This window comes from Pinus tabuliformis, chromosome 8, assembly GCF_031772625.1.
Source record: "Pinus tabuliformis cultivar Carrire ecotype Pingquan chromosome 8, CPIR1, whole genome shotgun sequence".
Classification (NCBI taxonomy): domain Eukaryota; kingdom Viridiplantae; phylum Streptophyta; class Pinopsida; order Pinales; family Pinaceae; genus Pinus; species Pinus tabuliformis.
In genome coordinates, this window is record NC_142294.1 from 372,775,807 (window position 1) to 372,797,499 (window position 21,693).

General features: G+C 33.0%; 1 protein-coding gene across 1 annotated transcript; it reads left to right on the plus strand.

Moving 5' to 3' along the window:
* Window positions 1–7,896: 7,896 nt before the first annotated feature.
* LOC149235663 (uncharacterized) lies at window positions 7,897–8,884 on the plus strand. Its single transcript, XM_089368624.1, has 3 exons — window positions 7,897–7,905; window positions 7,988–8,063; window positions 8,210–8,884. The coding sequence occupies exons 1-3, from the start codon at window positions 7,897–7,899 to the stop codon at window positions 8,722–8,724; spliced, it is 600 nt and encodes a 199-aa protein (XP_089224750.1). The 3' UTR covers window positions 8,725–8,884.
* Window positions 8,885–21,693: the final 12,809 nt, after the last annotated feature.

Here is a 21,693-nt window from a genome sequence, read left to right on the forward strand (position 1 = left end):
ATTTGGAATGATTGAACTTATTGAAATTTAATAGTTCATTTTATCTCAAGTAATTTTCTAAACAATTATTTTTTCTAGCTTTGTGGGTTCAAGTGTTGAAATTAAATTAAATTAATATAGTAATTTTTTATTTTACAATTTTTTGTGAGGCTTATAACTTTAATTATTTAAATTATCTTTACTTTTATTTTTGTAATTATTTTACTATTTAAAAATAAAATGTTTCAAATCTGAAAATATTTCACATTCTTCACATTCTTATTACAATATTATTATTATTATTATTTTAAAAATCTTAGAAAAATTAAATATATTAAATAATTATTTTTTGCAAAAAAAAAAAAAATAATAATAATTAATAATGCTACATATTACACTTATTCTCCTAATAAAATCTCATTTTAAATTATTCTCCTAATAAAATCTCATTTTAAATGGTAGCCTTTTTCCTTATACCCAAATTACTTTCAAACCCTAAAAACACAATTTTGTTTCAAGACTCACGCAAAGAAGCAGTGATAGGGTTTTCTAATGAATAATTTTAATTTTAATAAATTTAAATATAATCGAAGTTTCCGTGAAACAATATTTATTACGTTTTATGAAATTTTTATTTGATTAATTTAATCATTTAAAACTTTTAATCCTTATGTGACTTTTACATTACTCCGTAATCAATATTTTAATTATGTACATCCATGACGGATGAATAATTTTCCATAACGTCCATTCATTTGACGTGCCCAATATCAATTATATCACATGAACCATTAATGCCACTCTACAATTGAATTGACCGTCCAATTTATACTCACCCTGCACATTTCAGATCATTCTTTATTTAGTTTTCTTTTTTTTTCTCGACGTAATAATTTTAGACCTTTTTTTTGGTCTCTACGCAATAATTTTAGACCCTTTTTTTTGGTCTCTACGCAATAATTTTAGATCTCTTCTTTCTTTGTTTTTTGTCCCTACGCAATAATTATACTGGGCTTATTCTTTTGTAGCTATTTACTAATATTACCTGGGAACGTCAATATAATTAAGTTACATACAAAATCAAAATGATCATATAAATATTCTCATTTTGACGGAAAGGATACTTAACTCAGAGTCTTGAATTTTATAAATTTGGAGATAGTTAAGATTATATTTTTTATATAAGTTTAAATTTTAGAGAAATAGAGCCGGTATTTTTTTTAGATTTTAACATTCAAATCACAACTCAAATATATTATTATTATAATTTTATATTAAAGATAAAATGTTTATTTATTTATTTTTAATTTAATAAATCATTTTTTTCTCTACATGTTTAATAAGATATATTCCATATTATTGTATTTTTTTATTTTATATTCAAATTAATTTTTCAATATTATTATATTTTTTTATTTTATATTTACTCGTGTAATTTTGTGTACATATTTAAAGATTTTTTTTTTTGGAAAATTTGGACACTTATTTATATATATATATATATATATATATATATATATATATATATATATATAATGTACGCTCATCAATGCTACAATTACAATGCTAGATCTTATAGTGATATCAAATGAGGAATGCAATATATAGGAAAAATTGAAGTGATGGGGCCAACCTTACTAGGCAAGCTAAAATTGCAAAGTGTTTTAAGGTTCATGCCATAAAATTTCAGATCAATACCTTGCGTTGACTACTTGGAGGGCAATGTAAAATAGCTAGAATATTTTACACTTTTTAACCTTAAAAAATTATATCTATATATATATATATATATATATATATATATATATATATAACATGTGCAATGACACATTTTATGGATACACTACATTGTCTAAATTAAAATATTTTTAAATTATCAATATACTTTTAAATATATGCCAATATTACAATCTCCTACCTATTAAAATATTTTATTCAAAACCCACGTTGAATTTTTTTATTATTATGAATAATTTTAAATTTCATATATTAAAAGAATCCAATAAAGTACACATCTCCCTCTCATTATCCTTATTAGGAAATACTTGATTTTTTTTAATTTATTTTTGAACTTTCAATTATTTTTTCCTTAGACATTGCATAATTTATTATATAGAATATTTAAATATTTTCTTTTAACATTTTCTTTCTATATATGGATATTTATGAAGTTTATATCAATATAAATTAGTTAACATAGATCATCAAATATTTTATTTAAAATATGTGTTGAAATATTTTTGAAGAATATACGATTTACCTATCTTACTCACATTTCTTCTTTTTACATCTAATTACTCATTCTCTTGTTAAAGCTGATATGAACTTATATTAATTCATGAAATATTTATTTCATTTTATTTATGAGTGAGAGTGAGGGATAAGTGTCAACTCCAAGTTGATCATATATGAAATTGCATATAGGCCTCATACTGGATTGTCTAGTGCACATCTCAGCTCAATAAGATTATTTGGTTACAATGACCATCTAAACAACTATAGTGTTGCAATCATTATCATTATCTGAGAGTGCTTCAAACTAATTATAGATTTTCTTAAAGAGAATTCTTCTTCTTCTGATACACGTTGAGATAAAATTCAATGGTTTGTTTATGAGTTTGGTTTTTTTCTTCTCTGGGGTTTCTCTTTGTTAGATAATTGATATACCTTGGTGTTTAGGCCCTCATTATTTTTTTTCTTTGTTCTTGAACTATCATAGAAACCATTATTTTTATTATATAGTTGATATACCTTGGTTTTTAGATCCTCAATATATTTTGTTTTTTTTTTGTTGAACTATCACATAAACTATGTTTGGATGCTAAAACAATTATGGTTTTTTTATTGGTCTTGTTTCCCTTGGACTACGGAAAAACAAAACTTGCTCTAATTTCTTTTTCTAAAAATTAAATAAGAATTTTACTTTACGATAAATAAATAATGACACGGCATAAGTGTTTAGTGTTTGGACCCTCTCATTCAAAGTTCATCCCAATTTGAATTTGACTCTTTAGTCAAAAATTGAATTATGAAAGAGGTGGACTATGAGGTTGTAAGGAAATAAAGTTTATTATTTTTACAGTAATAGAAGTTGTAACTAAAAAATGGAAAATTTTGGGGGCTAATATTAGTTGGTGGGACAATTTTTCATGGTTTTTACAAAAAAAAATTCTCCAATTTCCATTTTTCCTAAATGTAGTTCATGGAGGTTTTATAATATAAAATTATTTTACCTTAAATATCACCAAAATTATATAAAGAGTATATATAAAAGCATTATAAATTTGAACATTTTTACAAAGATATTAACAAATATTTTATAACTTTCATATTAGAGACTAGCAAGATTATGAGGTTTCTAAACTTTAAGATAAATATCCATGCTTAAAATTTTGGGTGACTAAAAAATCTTAAATAATTAAAGAATATAAGTCACTTGAATATTTACTCTGTAAATGTTACTATGTTTTAATTTATTATAAATCAAGTCAAATAGAGTGTAGCAAAGCTTACATTAATTAATAAAATAATACTATTTAATGAATTGAATGAATTTAGTCCCATTAGACTCTTATGGTCGAGTAAGATTTTGATGCAATAATTTTTGGAAGAAGGATATAGTGTCTAAATATTTTTTCTACCAAGCATCCCTCCACAATAGTTTTTGACCATAATTATGAAAGAAAGGTAGCTTTTGGAATATCATATAACTTCATTCTATATCCCATACTTAGAACCAAAGAAGAAAATGATATAAATGAAATATCCATGAATCCAAAATGGTTCTATCAAATATCTCCTTAAGTGTGCATTCTACCAATCTTAGGATTCGAAATATGAACCCCCTTGTTGGTCTCTCTTATTTCTCTCATGATTAAAACAATTAGCTTCTAGGAAAAAAATGATTAGAACTAAGGTAAGCCTCATCTATGTATTGAAGAATGATAAGAGCATATTTAGAAAGCTTTCCATTATAGATGAGGACTACCTTCTTTTAAACTTGATTCATTTATAGTAAACATATCAACCCTCCAACACCCTCAAACATTATTGAAAAATAACTTTACCTAATTATCTTTGGAAGGAATCCATGATAGCTGAACGTTTCTCTTAGAATTCAATAAATTAAGACATCTATAATCATAAGCAATAAAATAATTCATGTTATAGGCACTACTAACTTAACATACTAGGTTTTCATTTCCTCAATTTAGGACTTTATGAAATTACTGTGCTTCTTAGGGGAATTAAAACATTTATGAAAAGAGAAAATGAAAGGGGAAAAATGTTTGGAAAATATTGTTAATAGATTGAAAGGGAAAGTGGGAAAACAATTTTATCAAATAATTATTTTCTTCTATATTAAGTTTGTGTTAAATTCCTAGATTTATATATACTTTTATAGGAGGACAATTTATGTGCATAGTCGTCAGAATTATTTCATAGGACAGTATCCCAATGATTTCATTTATCACATTTGGAAATCTCTATGTCAAATTTCAATCTATGAACTTGTTAGTATTGAAAATTATTATGTTCTTTATGTTTTGTTAGTATTTTGTACCTTTATTTTGTGATTTATTTTATTATTTTTTTCATTACAACACTTACACTATTTCTAAGTAGATCTTTTGACCATCATGACATAAATCAATGGATTCTATGTAGGGAAAAAAATTAGGGTTGGAGCATGTGTTCTCTATGTATTGGAGAATGATTATAGACTCATAGTTATCTTTGGGTGGAGTCCAAATTATATAACAATTTCTCTTATTCTTGAATTAAGTATTAAGTTGTACGTAACAAATCAACAAATCATAGATAACTTAGTTTTGCATGTAATTCTAGCTTAATGTGCTAGTGTTTGATTCTCCTTAGTTTTATGTTTAGGCTATTTAGCTTGAGTTTGTGAAATTATGGTGTTTCTTGTGGGAAAAGGCTTTGAAACAAAAAAATTAAATGAATAGGAAAAATACATGGAGGAAGTTTTCGATGGAGTGAAGAAGAATGTGATACAAAAAAAGTCAATGCCTTGTCCAACATAAATACACACATACTACTTATAGTGAATCATATAATAACATTCATACTATTGCATTCATCAATGGAGATATTTGTAATTGAGGTCGTAAAGAAACCAATGGAATTGATTCTCCAAACACAATAATATGGAATCTAGGGACTAAACCAGGTCTATATTATTTGTCACTTACCCGACCAATTATCATTCTATTACATTCTTGTGACTATGAGGACATAAATGAATGGATTTAATGTCAGGAAAAAAAGTTAGGATTGGGGCATGTCTTGTATATGTATTGGAGAATGATTATAGAGTCATAGTTATCTTTGGGTGGTCTCCACATAATCTAATAATTTCTCTTATCCTTCAATGGAGTATTGATTTATACACAACAAATCAACCAAGTGTAGATAATTTAGTTTTACAGGGAATCCCAACTTAATATGCTAGTGTTTGATTCTCAGTTTTATGTTTAGGATATTTGGCTTGAGTTGGTGAAATTATGGTGTTTTTGGTAGGAAAGTAAGGCTTCAAAGCAAGAAAATTAAATCAAGAGGAAAAATGCATGGAGGATGCTTTTGATGGAGTGAAGGAGAATATACAAAACAAATCAATGCCTTGTCTAACATAAATACACACATACTACTGATAGTGAATCATATCATAACATTCATACTATTACATTCATTGATAGAGATATTTGTAATCAAGATTGTAAAGAAACCACATATCATAAAATTCATACTATTTCATTCATTGATGGAGATATTTCTAATCAAGATTGTAAAGAAACTACATATCATAACATTCATACTATTCCATTCATTGATGAAGATATTTCTAATCAAGATTGTAAAGAAACCAATGACATCGATTCTCTAAAAACAATAATATGAAATCTAAGGACTAAACCAAGCCTATATTCTTTATCACTTACCTAACTAATTATCATTCTATGCCACTATAAAGAAAGACTAACAATGTATATTATTCTATGTCGTAAATAATATAATTATGTACAAATATTATAAGACATTGTTAATAATATTTTAAAAATTAACATATAAATTTGTAATCAATAATTTATTAGATGATTACAAGTTACACACATTTGGACATGCTCGTAACACATTGTTTTTATTTTAATGTTTTTTCCTTTAATCTAAAATGAAAATAATTAAAAAATAACTAAAAAATGAAAAAACCATAAATAAAATCATATCCACAGAACATTTAGACTTCAAAATCTAGTGGAGTATAATTAGAAACTTCGAAATGTCGTGGAATATAATTAGAGCTTGAAACGGTTAATGTAATCTCTTACATTAACCTATTCTACTATACCTCTACATTAATGTAATCTGTTACATTACACACTATTCTACTATGATCTCTTACATTACACATTAACGGTTAATGTAATCTCTTACATTATACACTATTCCACTATACCTCTTACAACATAGTCACTTTGTAATCTCTTCCGCGTACCTTGCTCCGGGCGTATGCAGGTAAATATTTTAATCCTAGTCATTTAAGCACAGTGCGCATTGCGTTAAGGTACACCACTAACAATAGTTTGATAATTACCACCTTCAGTGGTTAGGCGAGGACTAAGTTCTGGTCCGGTTTCTTTGTATTTGTGTCGGACGTCTTCTCCAGCCGCCATTGTCGTTTTATTGAATCCGGACAGTTTGTCGGAAAACACAGTTGACGACAAAATATCCGGTCCGGCATGTGGGGGGCTTAATGCAAGCCAATAATGGCGAGCTGGAGGGCATACATTTTTTATTTTTATTATTGTAAGATATTTTTATTAATAATAGTAATAAAAAAAATAATGTTTATCATAAATAAAATAAATTAATTTTCATTTTAATTTTACATCAATTTTTTTAAAAAGATGAAGTGATTAAAATTAATTTATTTGAGAGATATATAAATTTTTAGTGGTTTAATATAAATTTGACCTATGATATATAAAAATAATATTATTGATATGATATATAATTTATTTTAGATTTATTTACATATAATGTCTAAAACACAAATATATTAATAAAAATAATATATTTTAATGCTACTTATAAATAAAATATTTGGGTGTTAATATAACAATTTTATTATTTTATATCAAATTTATATAGAAAAAGAAAAAAGTAGTTTAGATTAAAAAAGTTCATATATGTGTATATTTATTAATATTTTAATGTTAATAATGAGAATCATAAATATTATATGAAATTGGTGAAATAAAATATTACTAAAAATTAATTAACTTAGATTCATTTTAATTGAGAGTTTCTAAGAGTCTAAGAAGAATCAAATTTTGAAGTGTAAACTTTTCTCAAATTTCACAAACAAAATTAAATTAAATCCATTTTAACTTGAGATTTTCTAAGAGTAAAAAAAAATCAAATCTCTTGAAATACTATATTTTTTTTTCTCAAATTTTAAGTTCAATAAAAAATTTACATCAAAATTTTATCCTCCTTATCTTTTTATTTTCCACATGCTTACAGTTTTATTTTGCCAATTTTGTTTTTTCTTTTGATTGTCTTCATATATACGAGAGCACCCTTCCTCAAGTGTGAGTTTTGGTTCTTCATTTGATCACCTTCATATGCAGGAGAGCACCCTTCCTCAAGTGTGTGAATGGTCTTCTCTTTTTTACATTGTGTTGTGCACTAAGAAAAAGATGTAGACCCTTTGGCTCCAATACAGTATTTGCAGTACCCACCTCTTCCTCCTTCGCTACAATGTCCTACCGAGCGGCTTACTCGATTGTTTGAAGAGTGTTCTTCGGTTTTTCTGGAAGCCCTCATTTCATATTATTTATCAGATCGATCTCAGCAGAGGAATAACAGTGTCCTTAGATAGTTAGTGATGGGAAGATGACCTATGTAAGTAACTATGTGGGTGAGATATAGGTTTTGATTATTTGTTTGATCGTTAATGCTGACATGTTGACTGCCTGATGTGCAGAAAACTGTGATACGGTTGGACTTGAAGTGCTCCAAATGCAAGAAGGTCGCCTTGCACTCTGTTACAAAAATTGAAGGTAAACAATTATTTGCATTTTATTTTTGGTATTTATGTTGGTCTCTTTGCATTCTGTTAAGAAAGTAGAAGGTGATTAACAATTTGGGTTCTTATGATTTAATTTCTTTTTGGTATTCGAGTTTTTGAATGTTACTTCAATCGCAGGAATCGAATCTGTGACGATCAATATACGTGAGAGCACGTTGATTGTGATCGGAGACGCGGATCCTGTTTGCATGATCCAGTTGCTGAAAAAAAAATTCTGTTGCGTCCACTTCGTCTCCTACGGACCGTGGCCGCCGCCGCCACCACCTCCGGCGGCGCCGCCGCCGCCGCCAACGCCACCGCCACCGCCACAGCCACAGCCACCAACCTCCGCCTCCGCCACCGCCACCGCCACCTCCACCACCATCCTGTATCACTCTCCCTGTAATTGTCGACCTCCACCGACTTGTCCCTGTACTCCTACTCCCAGTAATTGTCCTCCAGCGTGGAAGCCACCGAAGTGTTGCTCTCCAGGCTTGTCTTGTTCATGCAGATTAGAAAAGTGCTGCCCCACATCCTGTGCTTGTCCAAACAAATCTGAGATAATGTGGCCACAATACCATAATCCTTTGGCTCCCGATGAGGTTTGGTATGTGTGGAAGGAAGATCAACAGGAATCGTGCACCATCATGTAATGATAATAGAAGATCTGCTAGTTGATAGAGTAAGAATTTCAAGTTTATGTTTGTATATCAGTAGTATATTGAAGTGTGGTTGCTGCTCCCTAGAAATGAGAATGGCAAGATGATAGTTGTGTATTATGATTTATATGTGAGGTTATGACAACATCCTTTGTCTACAGTATTATTATTGTTGCTGGTGTTGACTGCTACCATCTAAATTGCACTTGCGAAATATGAACCGAGTTTCTCAATTTCTTCATTGGTAGGGATCACTTTCTCTATTATTAATATGAACTGAGTTTCCCGCTTTCTACATTTGTAGGGATCACCTTTCTATTATTTCATATTGTGACATGTCAGATTGATGAAATTAGTTTCTTCTTTCTTCAATTGTATGGATCAGTTTTCTATTATTTCAGAAAAGTAAGTTACAGAACGCCAGCAAACAGCTTTGAAGATATCTAGGTGTTGTTTAAGAAGACATTACTTGATACTCAGGTCCTGGTTGACAGGGCGTTTTAAGCATGAATGCCCCTCCAGCATTGCAACACGTCTAGAAACTTGAAGAGCAGTCCTAGTTAGTTAAAGAAAATATATATGCTCATTAATTGAACAGTATAGAACAATCGATCCATCGTTAACTTTATCATATCAAGATTTTGAACAGTTGACTAAACTTTGAATAACAGTCTTACACCTTTATTTATTTAACGGTATAGAATTATTTTAACTTGGATTTATCAACATATCAAGTTTCCAGATTTATCAGGTAGATAGAAATAACTAGAAATGTTGTTAAGAATTGCTGTGTAATTTCATAATGGGTGGATTCTAATTAGTAGATGAAATAAATTTTATTTTAATTAATAGATGAAATATGGATTCTAATTAATTGATGAAATAAATTTTATTCTAATTAATAGATGAAATAAATTTTATTCTAATTAATAGATGAAATAAATTTTATTTTATTGCTTTTTGATTTTTTATGAATTAAAATGAATTTTTGAATATTTTTAAATGCATAAATAAATTTAGTATTTTAAAAATTTAAGCAAACAATAAATCTTATTTAATTAAACAATTTAAACATATGAAAATCTATATAAAATTTGAAACATAATGGACCAGAAAAAACATAAAAGAATATTTTTTATATTGTTTAGACTATACATTTAAGAATATATTAATCTATTTTAATTTTAATGGGAAAAACTATTATAATGATTTTTTTGAGATTTTAATTTTCTCTAAATTTTTATTTATTTAGAAATTTTTAGATTTCCACCCTGGTTCAGTTTGATAAGATTTTCTAATAAAATTATATACAGTATTTTTAATCTTATCCAATCAACATTTAATCTGTCCAATTAACATATAAAAAAAATCTAGATAATACATGTATCACAATTGTACATTTTACACACCTACCCATGAAGATTTATAGTGCACCATTGAACTAATAGTTTATGCAGCAAAACCTATAACTATATCTCCATTCCAGCTACACAACGGAACTCAAGAATTGCTTTCCAAAGTACATTGATGCACGTCATCAATTAAACTATCCATCACAGCTCAAACACACGAAGACCTCGAATGCTAAGTTAAACACACAAAGCAAGCAATACATTGGTATTTCAACAAATAACACACAAAGATTGATCCATGTAGTCGATTCTCCAATCCTCAATCAGATCTTTTAGAACCTACGTGTTGGTCCACGATCAAGAACACTATATACTCTTATACCTCACATCTGCGTCAACTGACCTCCATTTCAATGTTGACATCCTTCATGAAGTGTCTTTGGTCTTTGATAATTGGATTTAGTAATTGTCTTAAATCTTCCTTAATTCACTTTGCAACAGTACATCGTCAATAATAACAAACTTTCACTATTTATTTAAATATATTAAAAAAAAAGTAATGAGATTTATTTGGAGAAAGAATTATTATTATTTTTTCATTAATATTAAATTTTTTGCAATAATATATTGGAAACATATCAAATATTAAACAAAGTCTTTCAGTGGAAATCACATGAGAGAATTTTTTGGCCAAGGCTTTTTGAACCAACAAGTGTGGTTCATCATCAAAACCTCATGATAAACCACACTTGTTGATTTGAAAAGCTTCGGCCAAAAAATTCTCTCATATGATTTTTACCAAAAACCTTTATTTAATTCATTATGAATCACAAAAATTTAAATGCATATCAAATATATCAAATATATTATTGCAAAAAATTCCTACTTAAAAAATACCTTAAAATAATCTACAAATTTGATTACACAAAAACAAATTATTTACCCTATGTTATCACAAGTTGAAAAATATAAATATTGCGAGGGAAAATCCTTAATCCTGCAGCTGATTCCATAACACTTTCTCTTACAAATCCTTTATTGAATTTACATTACAGCTTTTACTTTTTTAATACTAAATTCCATCCCCTTTTAAATTGTAGCCAGTCTCCTTGTATGTTATTTACTTACAAGCATGTAAACGCAATTTTGTCATGCAAAGAACAAGTCAGATAAAGTAATGGTGGAATTTTCTAATGGATAATTTTAATTTTAATAACGGTGAAACATTATTTATAACGTTTTAAATTGTTTATTCGATTAAGTTAATCATTTAAAAATTCTAATCCTTATCCTTATGTGACTTTTACATTACTCCCTCATCAACATTTTGTTTATGCACATCCAATCACGACGGATGAATACTTTGCCATAATGACCATTCTTCCACGTGCGCAATATCATTTATATTATATGAACCATGAGTGCCACTTTACAATTGAATTGACCGACCTATTTCTGCACACCATCCACTTTTTTATAGACTAGTGATTTGATCGATAGAGCGTGAAATCCCTGAGTAGGTTCGTGTATGGGTTCATGTAAAAGAGAATAAGTGGCAAAAATAGAAAAGAGACTCAGCAAGGTCAAACAGCTGTATTGCTGTTGCAAGCTTCTATGAAGCCCCTGCGTAAAATTGGTATCAGAGCCAAAGAATTTGGTTTAGGTTAGTACTCAGTAAACACTCTGTATTAAAAAATGGAATCTTTCAGAAAGTCTGTTTCTTTCCAAGACTTAGAAGAAAGAGAGTGATCTGCTCAAGAAAATCCCCTCAGGGATATGTTCACATCTGCCTCTAGTCATGTTTTAAACTCAGCCGAACTAGAGTATGAAGAGTCATAGTGATCGACTAGATGACAGCTTCCTAGCATAAATGCTTCTGAAGTATATTCAGATCTCTCAGTCTTTCATTTAAAAGCAACTGCTAGAATATCCATTAAAGAGTCAATTAATCAGATCCAAGAGAACTTCGAATGTGTACAGTCCATTCCTCTCTTAGATCCAAAACAGCTTCAAGCCGAAGCCAAGAGGTTAAAAACTCAGTGTCTTCATTTGGGATGTATAAGGATTGGGATTCATGCTTTGACACACCAAGGTCTAAATACTTTTGTCTTAGCTACTGTCAGAGATTTGACCCACAATAAATACACTGATTCCTTGATAGGAGGTATTGTAGCCCCTCTATCCAATGACACCGTTTACTTTGATTGTTACCCAAACTTTTTTGTTTATGTATATGATAAAAAAATCAAAAGTATTCTTCAGTTACAAATCCAGACCACTAGATTTGACATGGCTAAAAAGAGGCATAATATTGCTATCCAGGCTAGAGGTTGCTTCAGACATACTAATACCCTCTATCAAACAGTACTTCATGCACCCATCAAAGATTCTAAAGCTAGTGTGTTGGTGTTAACTGATTCGAGAAACGAGAAGATATAACACCAAACCATCAAATGGGAAGACCTTACCTTCCCAGAACACTAGGTGGTATCAAATCCTAAACCTCTTGTTATGAAGAAAATAACCTCTGTCGATATCCGTGAAGAACAATCTTCTGCTATTCTTTCATTCCCTAGAAGATCAACCATTGATCGAAGAAGAATAGAACAAGCCTGCATAAGTTCTCATTTGTACAGAAATCTAGACATTGTAGATACAGCTTGTTCAAGTTTCGTTTTAAATACCTGTAAACATGTTTCACTATTTGAGTTTGCCTAGATAGTTAATTTTTCTTCTTTAAAAGTCCAATGCCCAAAATGTAATTCATCTGTAAATATTAGTTGTCTTGCTGATATGGTCATACATGAAAATCATCATCTTAGGACTGGCGAAGCACCTCCTTCCACATCCATAAATCCTTGTCCTAATCCAAAATGCTCAAAGATACCATTTCCTCATGAGTTTGAACATGTCTTGATGATTTATGAAATTCCCACCTTAGAAAATGAAGACCCAAGGTTGATAGAGATATTCAGTGTGACGAGGCCAACAAAGCCTATATATGGACTAGGTTACTTAGAACAAGCAAATGCCTTAATCCCGCAATAAAGATTTGGTCCACTCCCAAATGATTGCAAAAAGGCAGCTATTATGGAAATGCAGAAATTTTTCACCTTAATGGATGTATGTCCAAAACATAAAATAGGCACCCAATGGATAAAGGAAATGTTGAATTGGGACCTATATATGCATCCAGAGGTTGAACAATTCGGTCTTGTGCATACCGTTGAAGAAAAAATAAGATTGTATGAAACATGGAAAAATTACATGGAAGTAACAAATTCCTAGATATCATTTTATACATGGTATCATATGACACAGTCAAAAAACATGATGATGGCTGATGCTACTCCTTCCAATTCATCTCAACATTCCTAATCAGCCTTAGATGGGAGTAAGGTTGAAACCTCGTCCACATTTCCTCCTTATAAAGGCATTATATTACAAGAAGGGCAAAGTTCTGCAAAGGCCATACCTCTCGTCCTAAAGGATGACAGTGCCTTAAGAATTGATGGAAGAATACAAAAGGCCAACGAACAACTAAATTGGAGGAATTTCCTAAATCTATAAAGTGAAGTTGTGAATCTAAAAAAGATAGTCCTATAATACACTTAGCTCTATCTTCCCTTTTCTGCCATTCAACTAATTGTTTTAGATATTGGGCTGTTGGTTTTGATCCTTTTACTAAGCTCCATAGGTTTTTATGCATAAAATCCATTTGGACTTTCACCTTCCATGTCTAGGAGTTTTACCCGTTAAATTTTTCAACAACTATTTTCCCCATGATTAAAATAAAAAATTACTCTATAATTATTATTACCTCATGCACTGCTTACAACTCTTATGATGGATCCTGTGGCTTTCTTTACTTTTTGGTGGCAGTAATATAAGGCTTTCAACCACTTTGTGTAGATTCCTCTATTGGATTCCGGTCAATATGGACATGATAGGTCTTGTTGCTACAAGTAGCGACCTTCAGCAAATAACATTTATAAAAATCTAACTTATAAAAGAAATATACTTGTCTACACCTCTGTTGCTAATGTCACGGCACCCACCTTGATTTTCTATGAAATCCAAAGGAAGACCCCACCTTGCCTTGCGGTCATTCTTCCCTTTGACCTATCTGGAAATATTTCCAACATGTTCATGTAGGGAAGACCATCTCTAACGACATATTGAGCATATGAGAGTGTGGTCTTGGCAAGTTGTACCGAGGTGAAGTTAACAGAATCAATGATCTCAGGGAATTTCTACTGAATAGATACTAGAGCAAGAAGAAAAAATTGTGGCTCAAGAAAAGATCGACTGCTATTGTGACAAATCCAGTCAAACATAAATTTTAGGCACAACACTGATGTTTTTGTGGCAATAACAAGATGTATAGGAGCTTCATGAAATTGCAGGTTGATGGCGTGGGTGCAGGCGTTAGGGACAATCTCCCTAATATGGCAGCAAGCTCTACTATGTCAGCCTCAACTCCCTTTTCTCCTTCTTCAGGCGTATCAGTCATTAAACTGATATCTTCATTTCTTTCTTTAAAAACCCACTAATATTGCTTAATTAACAAACAGTGGCTTTATTCGGTAAATCTTAAAAGAATTACCCCAACTACTGTCGGAGGCTTTATAAGAGGGATTATACTCCCAACAATATCGCGGCTTTATTATGGGAGGACTTATGCAATACACCATTGGGCGGTAATTCCAAAGGAATTACTTTAAAACACTACCGGCGCCTTATACTGTTTCCTTCCTTTTCCCCGATGCGATATCGCATCGGCGATTGCTATTGGCGGAGTCTATGGTGCAAGGCCTCCGATATGCCGCAGACTCGACGAACCCTTTAACAGCTTCCTATAATATTTCGAGTTCGATTCTCGGAACGTACAGTACTGAGTTTTCAGACCCGATGCCCCTTCAACTGTAATATATAATATTTCGGCTCCGGATTTTGGAGCTCGCCCACTTGGTCGTGCTACGGGCTCCTTTCGGACCCAAAAGACTTTATAAGCCGCGCTCTATAATAAATCGGCTCTGTGATTTCGGAGCTTACGCTTTCCACTGTTAATAAGCCTTCCGATGCGATGCGATATTCGTTCGGACCCGATCAGGGTTAGAACCAATATTGATAATATCTCATGTCCGCTGCTATGCCGCTTAAGGGAAAATATTATAATTTCTCTGTATAAATAGAGTTCTCTTCTCACTTTATAAAAATGAATATAAAGGGTCGGCAATCGCCACAATGAAAGAAAGTGGTCTAAATGATTAAACACACAGTAATTGCATCATGCGGGGAATAGGAAGGACAATTCGACACTATCGACACACAGATTCATAAGCTATGCATACATATTATCCGAAACCATTGAATTTATAACGCCGAGAGAAAAGTTTAAGAATAATAATGCTCTGGCACTCGCTCCTCTCTCCTCTTCTCTCCTGAGAGTCTCGCTTGCCTCTTTATTTATAATTAAGGATAGGCCTTCTCGGTCCTTATCCAATACAAAAGCATGCTTTACAGGAATGATTTAAAGCGTAAAAGATTTACTATAGCTTATCCATTTGAATTAATATTAGCGTGCTTTATTTCTAGATTTTATTCTATCTTTTAACTAAAAAACATAGAAATTGCAGGCTAAAGGACCCCACTCCATTGCCTGTAGATTTTTTTGGATTTTTGGAATAAGTTGGAAGACTTTTTCCCTCTGAGTCACATGCTCCCGCATCAGACTCCTGAGGACAAAATTCTTCATGGGCTCCTGTCCATGAGCTCGTCTACAGATTTGCCCAATTTCTGTAGAATGTCTTCTGTAACCCAAGTAGCTTCAGAGATTGGCTGTCCTTTCCATTTTACCAGATACTGGAAGTACTCTCGTCCCCTTGTCTTCTTGTGCACTTTCTTGTCCAGAATTCTTTCTGGCTGTAAATTCTTGGCTGTGGGTAACTGTTTTACCCAGTCAATCTATGGAGTCTCCTGATCCTGTGATGTATCATCTGCAGTTTCATTTTCATACTTGTACAGGTCTGCAACATTAAAAATTGGTGATATTCCCACACCAGGTGGTAATTCAATCTCATAAGCATTTACAGAGAATTTCCGCAATATTCTGCACGGTCCAATTTTCTTGGATTTTAACTTATTATACTCCCCCTTTGTAATCTCTCCTTTATGAGATGTGCTAAAACCAAGTCTCCAACTTCAAAGTTCACTTCTCTTCTCCTCATGTCTGCCCTGGTTTTATACTTGATGTTGCTATCCTGTAGCTGTTGTTTCACCTGTTCGTGTATCGCCTGCATTCTTGAAGCAAAGTCTTCACCTTCTGCACTTCTCATTTCTTCTTTTCCCAAATTTCTTAATTCAGATATTCCTCTAGGATGCATTCCATAAACAATATGGAATGGGCTCTGTCCTGTGCTCCTGTTCGGTGAGTCATTATATGCGTACTCAGCTTGCGGTAACACTTGATCCCATTGCTTTGGATGCTCTGCAATAAGGCTCCTCAGAAGATTGCCTAAACTTCTGTTCACAATTTTAGTCTGTCCATCAGTTTGTGGAGGATAGGCAGAGCTGAAACTTAATTTAGTCCCCAGCTTCTTCCATAGTGTTCTCCAGAAATGTCCAACGAACTTTGAATCCCTGTCTAAAACAATGCTTTTGGGCAATCCATGCAATCTTACAATTTCTTTAAAAAACAAGTTAGCAATGTGCGAAGCATCACTAGTTTTATAACATGGAATAAAGTGTGCCATTTTTGAAAATCTGTCCACTACAACAAAAATTGAATTATAACCTCTTTGAGTGTTTGGTAATCCTAGCACAAAATCCATACTTACCATATCTGAAGACCTATCTGGAGTTGGCAATGGAATATATAACCCTGTGTTCTGGCTTCTTCCTTTTGCATATTGGCAGATTTTACAATTTCTTACATACTTCTCTACTTCAGATTTCATTTTCGGCCAGAAATAAAGTCTGTTGAGCTGTTCAAAAGTTTTCTCTGTACCAAAATGTCCTGCAAGTCCTCCACTATGCTTCTCTTTCATTAGATTTTCTCTCACTGAACAGTTTGGTATGCACAACTGATTTTTCTTAACTAACAGTCCATCTTGTAGGAAATAATCCATCCACTTGCTCCTATCCGCCAAGACAGGATTTTTACAAGTCTCAAATGCCTCTTTAAAATCTGAATCGGTCTCATATAGTTCCTTAAGAAATTGAAAACCCAATACTTGGATTTGACTTTCTTGAAGCAATACACTTCTCCTACTTAAGGCATCTGCAACTTTATTGGACTGCCCAGTTATATGTTTCAACACAAAATGAAAGCCTTGAAGATATTCTACCCATTTAGCATGTCTCTGGCTGAGTTTTGGCTATTGCATTATGAACTGCAATGCATGGTTATCTGAAGAAAGAATAAATTCTTTTGACATTAAATAATGCCTCCACTTCCTTAATGCCTGCACAACTGCGTAAAACTCCTTATGATAAGAAGAATACTTCCTTTTTGCATCATTTAGATTTTCACTGAAATAAGCTATTGGTCTATCTTCTTGGATTAAAACTCCTCCAATTGCTTCTGCGCTGGCATCACACTTAACTTGAAATTTTTTGTTAAAATCAGGAAGAACCAAAACAGGCTTTTCAGTTATTTTCTTCTTTAACAGCTGAAAATTTCTCTCTGCTTCAGCAGTCCACTTAAATGGCTGTTTATCCTTCTTTATGGTCTCAATAATAGGTGCATTAATATTACTAAAATTCTTAATCAATTTTCTGTAAAAACTAGCAAGACCATGAAAACTCCTTACCTCAAAAACACTCTTAGGTGAAGGCCACTCCATAATTGCTTTGATCTTTTCTGGATCCATCTTCAACCCTTCAGCTGAAATAACAAATCCCAAGTACACCAACTCCTCTTTCATGAATGAACACTTCTTCAGCTTCAACAATAGATTTTCTTGCTGTAGCTTCTGTAAGACATAATGTAAATGCCTCAAGTGCTCCTCCTTGGACCTGCTATAGACTAATATATCGTCCTGATATACTATTACAAATTTACCAATGAATTCTTTAAGAACTTCATTCATAAGCCTCATGAATGTACTTGGTGCATTTGACAGCCCAAAAGGCATCAGTCTCCATTCATATAGTCCTTCATTGGTCTTAAAAGCGGTTTTCCACTCATCCCCTTCTCTTATCCTTATCTGATGATACCCACTTTTAAGATCTAACTTTGAAAAATATTTTGCTCCAGACAAGCAATCCATTAAATCTTCAATTCTGGGTAACGAAAATATGTACCTGATTGTGATCTTATTGATGGCTCTTGAATCTGTACACATTCTCCAGCCTCCATCTTTCTTTCGGCTCAGAACTGTTGGGACTGCACAAGGACTCAAGCTTTCTTTGATCAACCCCTTGTCAAGCAATTCTTGCACCTGTTTCTTAACTTCTTCATTTTCTACAGGAGTCATTCTATATGCTGCTTTGTTAGGTAGGATTGCTCCAGGAATCAAATCTATATGATGACGGACTTTTCGAATTGGCGGTAATTCATTAGGCAAATCATCAACAATAATATCACAATATTTCTCCAACATTTCTTGAATTTCAATGGGTAAATCAGAAACTTTAGTAGAAGTCATTATTACCTTGGGCTTGCAAATTACAACAAAATTTACCTCATTTTGTTCAATCTGCTTCAACTATTCCTTTCCTCCAAGTAATAGAGTTTTTGGACTAGTCTTTTGTCCCGGTACATCTTCTTCTTGCAAAGGCAGCAATGTATGATTGACACCATCCTTTCCAAACTTGTAGGTCTTTCTCTTCCCATCATGTATGGCTCCTCTGTCATATTGCCAAGGTCTTCCAAGCAATATGTGACACACATCCATAGGCATCACATCACAAACAATTTTATCTTTATATTTTCCCACTTGAAATTCCACTTCACACTGTTCACTTATTAACAATTGATGTCCCTTTTGTAGCCATGACACTTTATAAGGTGTTGGATGCTTCATTGTCTTTAGCTTCAATTTCTCCACTACTTCTGTAGAGACCAAATTATCAGTGTTGCCACTATCAATAATCATCTGGCAACATTTCCCTTGAGCTTTGCACACTGTCCTGAATAAAGTCTTCCTTTGTGGCGATTCAGCCATCTTCTTTGCTGGCTTAAGCAAGACTTTATTAATTACCAGAGATTCTCCTCTTTCTGGTGTATTTTCTTCTTCTGCTACTGCTGCCACTGGTACTTCTCCCTTAGCTGGAGCAACAATTGCATTCTTCTGCTTTGTTTCTGCATTCTTTGGGCACTCAAAAGCTCTATGTCCCAGCTTGTTACATCTGTAACAACTTATTTCTTTGCCTCTTCCTCTGCCTCCTCTTCCTCTAGAAAAACTCCCTCTGCCTCTTGCATCACCTCCTGTGGGTGCATGCTGGGTTGAGCTACTGCTAGCTCCTTCTTTAGGTGTTGTAGATCTTCCTCTACCACCTTGACTTCCTTTTCCTCTGAAAATCCCTCTCCCTCTGGCAGACTGCTTCCTCATGAGTTTTTCCTCAGCTTTCAGCGCTATCTGATAAGCTTCCTCTACTGTTTTAGGAGACATCAGACTTATCTCATCCTAAATGTCCATCGTGAGGCCATTCATATATCTCGCCACCTTCTCATCTGTATCTTGGGCTTCTCCAGTTCTTATGCTCACCTTATAGAACTCTTTTGTGTATTCTTTTACTGTCAAAGCTCTCTATCTAAGATTTTGCATTTGTCTAAACAATGTTTGCTGATAATTACTTGGCAAGAACTTACCTCTTAACTTTGCTACCATTCGGCTCCAATTCTTGATTGGCTGCTTACCAAGTCTCTTCCTTTGCGCCTGCACACCATCACACCAAAGCACTGCATGGCCTTTTAACTTGGTGAAAACAAACTTCACTTTCTTCTCATCTTCTGTTTCTTCATAATCGAAGAATTTCTCCATGCTATTAATCCAGTTGATCAATTCTTCTGGATTCAGTCCTCCTTGGTATACCGATACTAATTGGTTCCATGGCCTGGCTATGGATTTCAACACTGACTGAAAGAACCTCATCTCAGGAGTAACCTGTACAGTTTCCTCCGCTGTAGCTTCAACTTCGGGCTCACTGACATCTCCATCATCTATGTTTCTATCTGAAGTTAACGCATCCAATCTAGTTCGTAGCTCTTCTACTGTTTCCATTAATTCAGGCATTTGCAACAGGCCGTCCTCTTCCACCACATCCTCGTCCTCTTCCAACTCTGAAAGCCATCCTTCTCCCGCTCCTGAGATTCAATTCAATGTCAGTTGATGGCTCTGATACCACTAATGATGGCATGGGTGCAGGTGTTAGGGACAATCTCCCTAATCTGGCAGCAAGCTCTACTATGTCAGCCTCAACTCCATTTTCTGCTTCTTCAGGCGTATCAGTCATTAAACTGATATCTTCATTTCTTTCTTTAAAAACCCACTAATCTTGCTTAGTTAACAAACAGTGGTTTTATTCAATAATTCTTAAAATAATTACCCCAAATACTATCAGAGGCTTTATAAGAGGGATTATACTCCCAACAATATCGCGGCTTTATTATGGGAGGACTTATGCAATACACCACCGAGCGGTAATTCCAAATGAATTACTTTAAAACACTACTGGCGCCTTATACTGTTTCCTTCCTTTTCCCCGATGCGATATCGCATCAGCGATCGCTAACGGTGGAGTCTATGGTGCAAGGCCTCTGATATGCTGCGGACCCGACGAACCCTTTAACAGCTTCCTATAATATTTCGGGTTCGATTCTCGGAACGTACAGTACTGAGTTTTTGGACCCGACGCCCCTTCAACTGTAATATATAATATTTCGGCTCCGGATTTCGGAGCTCGCCCACTTGGTCGTGCTACAGGCTCCTTTCGGACCCGAAAGACTTTATACGCCGCGCTCTATAGTAAATCGGCTCCGGGATTTCGGAGCTTACACTTTCCACTATTAATAAGCCTTCTGATGCGATGCGATATTGGTTCGGACCCGATCAGGGTTAGAACCAATATTGATAATATCTCACGTCCGCTGCTATGCCGCTGAAGGGAAAATATTATAGTTTCTCTGTATAAACAGAGTTCTCTTCTGACTTTATAAAAATGAATATAAAGGGTCGGCAATCGCCACAATGAAAGAAAGCGGTCTAAATGATTAAACACACAGTAATTGCATCATGCGGGGAATAGGAAGGACAATTCGACACTATCGACACACAGATTCATAAGCTATGCGTACATATTATCCGAAACCATTGAATTTATAACGCCGAGAGAAAAGTTTAAGAATAATAATGCTCTGGCACTCGCTCCTCTCTCCTCTGATGAGAGTTTCGCTTGCCTCTTTATTTATAATTAAGGATAGGCCTTCTCGGTCCTTATCCGATACAAAAGCATGCTTTACATGAATGATTTAAAGAGTAAAAGCTTTACAGCTTATCCACCTGAATTATATTAGCATGTTTTATTTCTAGATTTTATTTTATCTTTTAACTAAAAAACATAGAAATTGCAGGCTAAAGGACCCCACTCCTTTTCTTGTAGATTT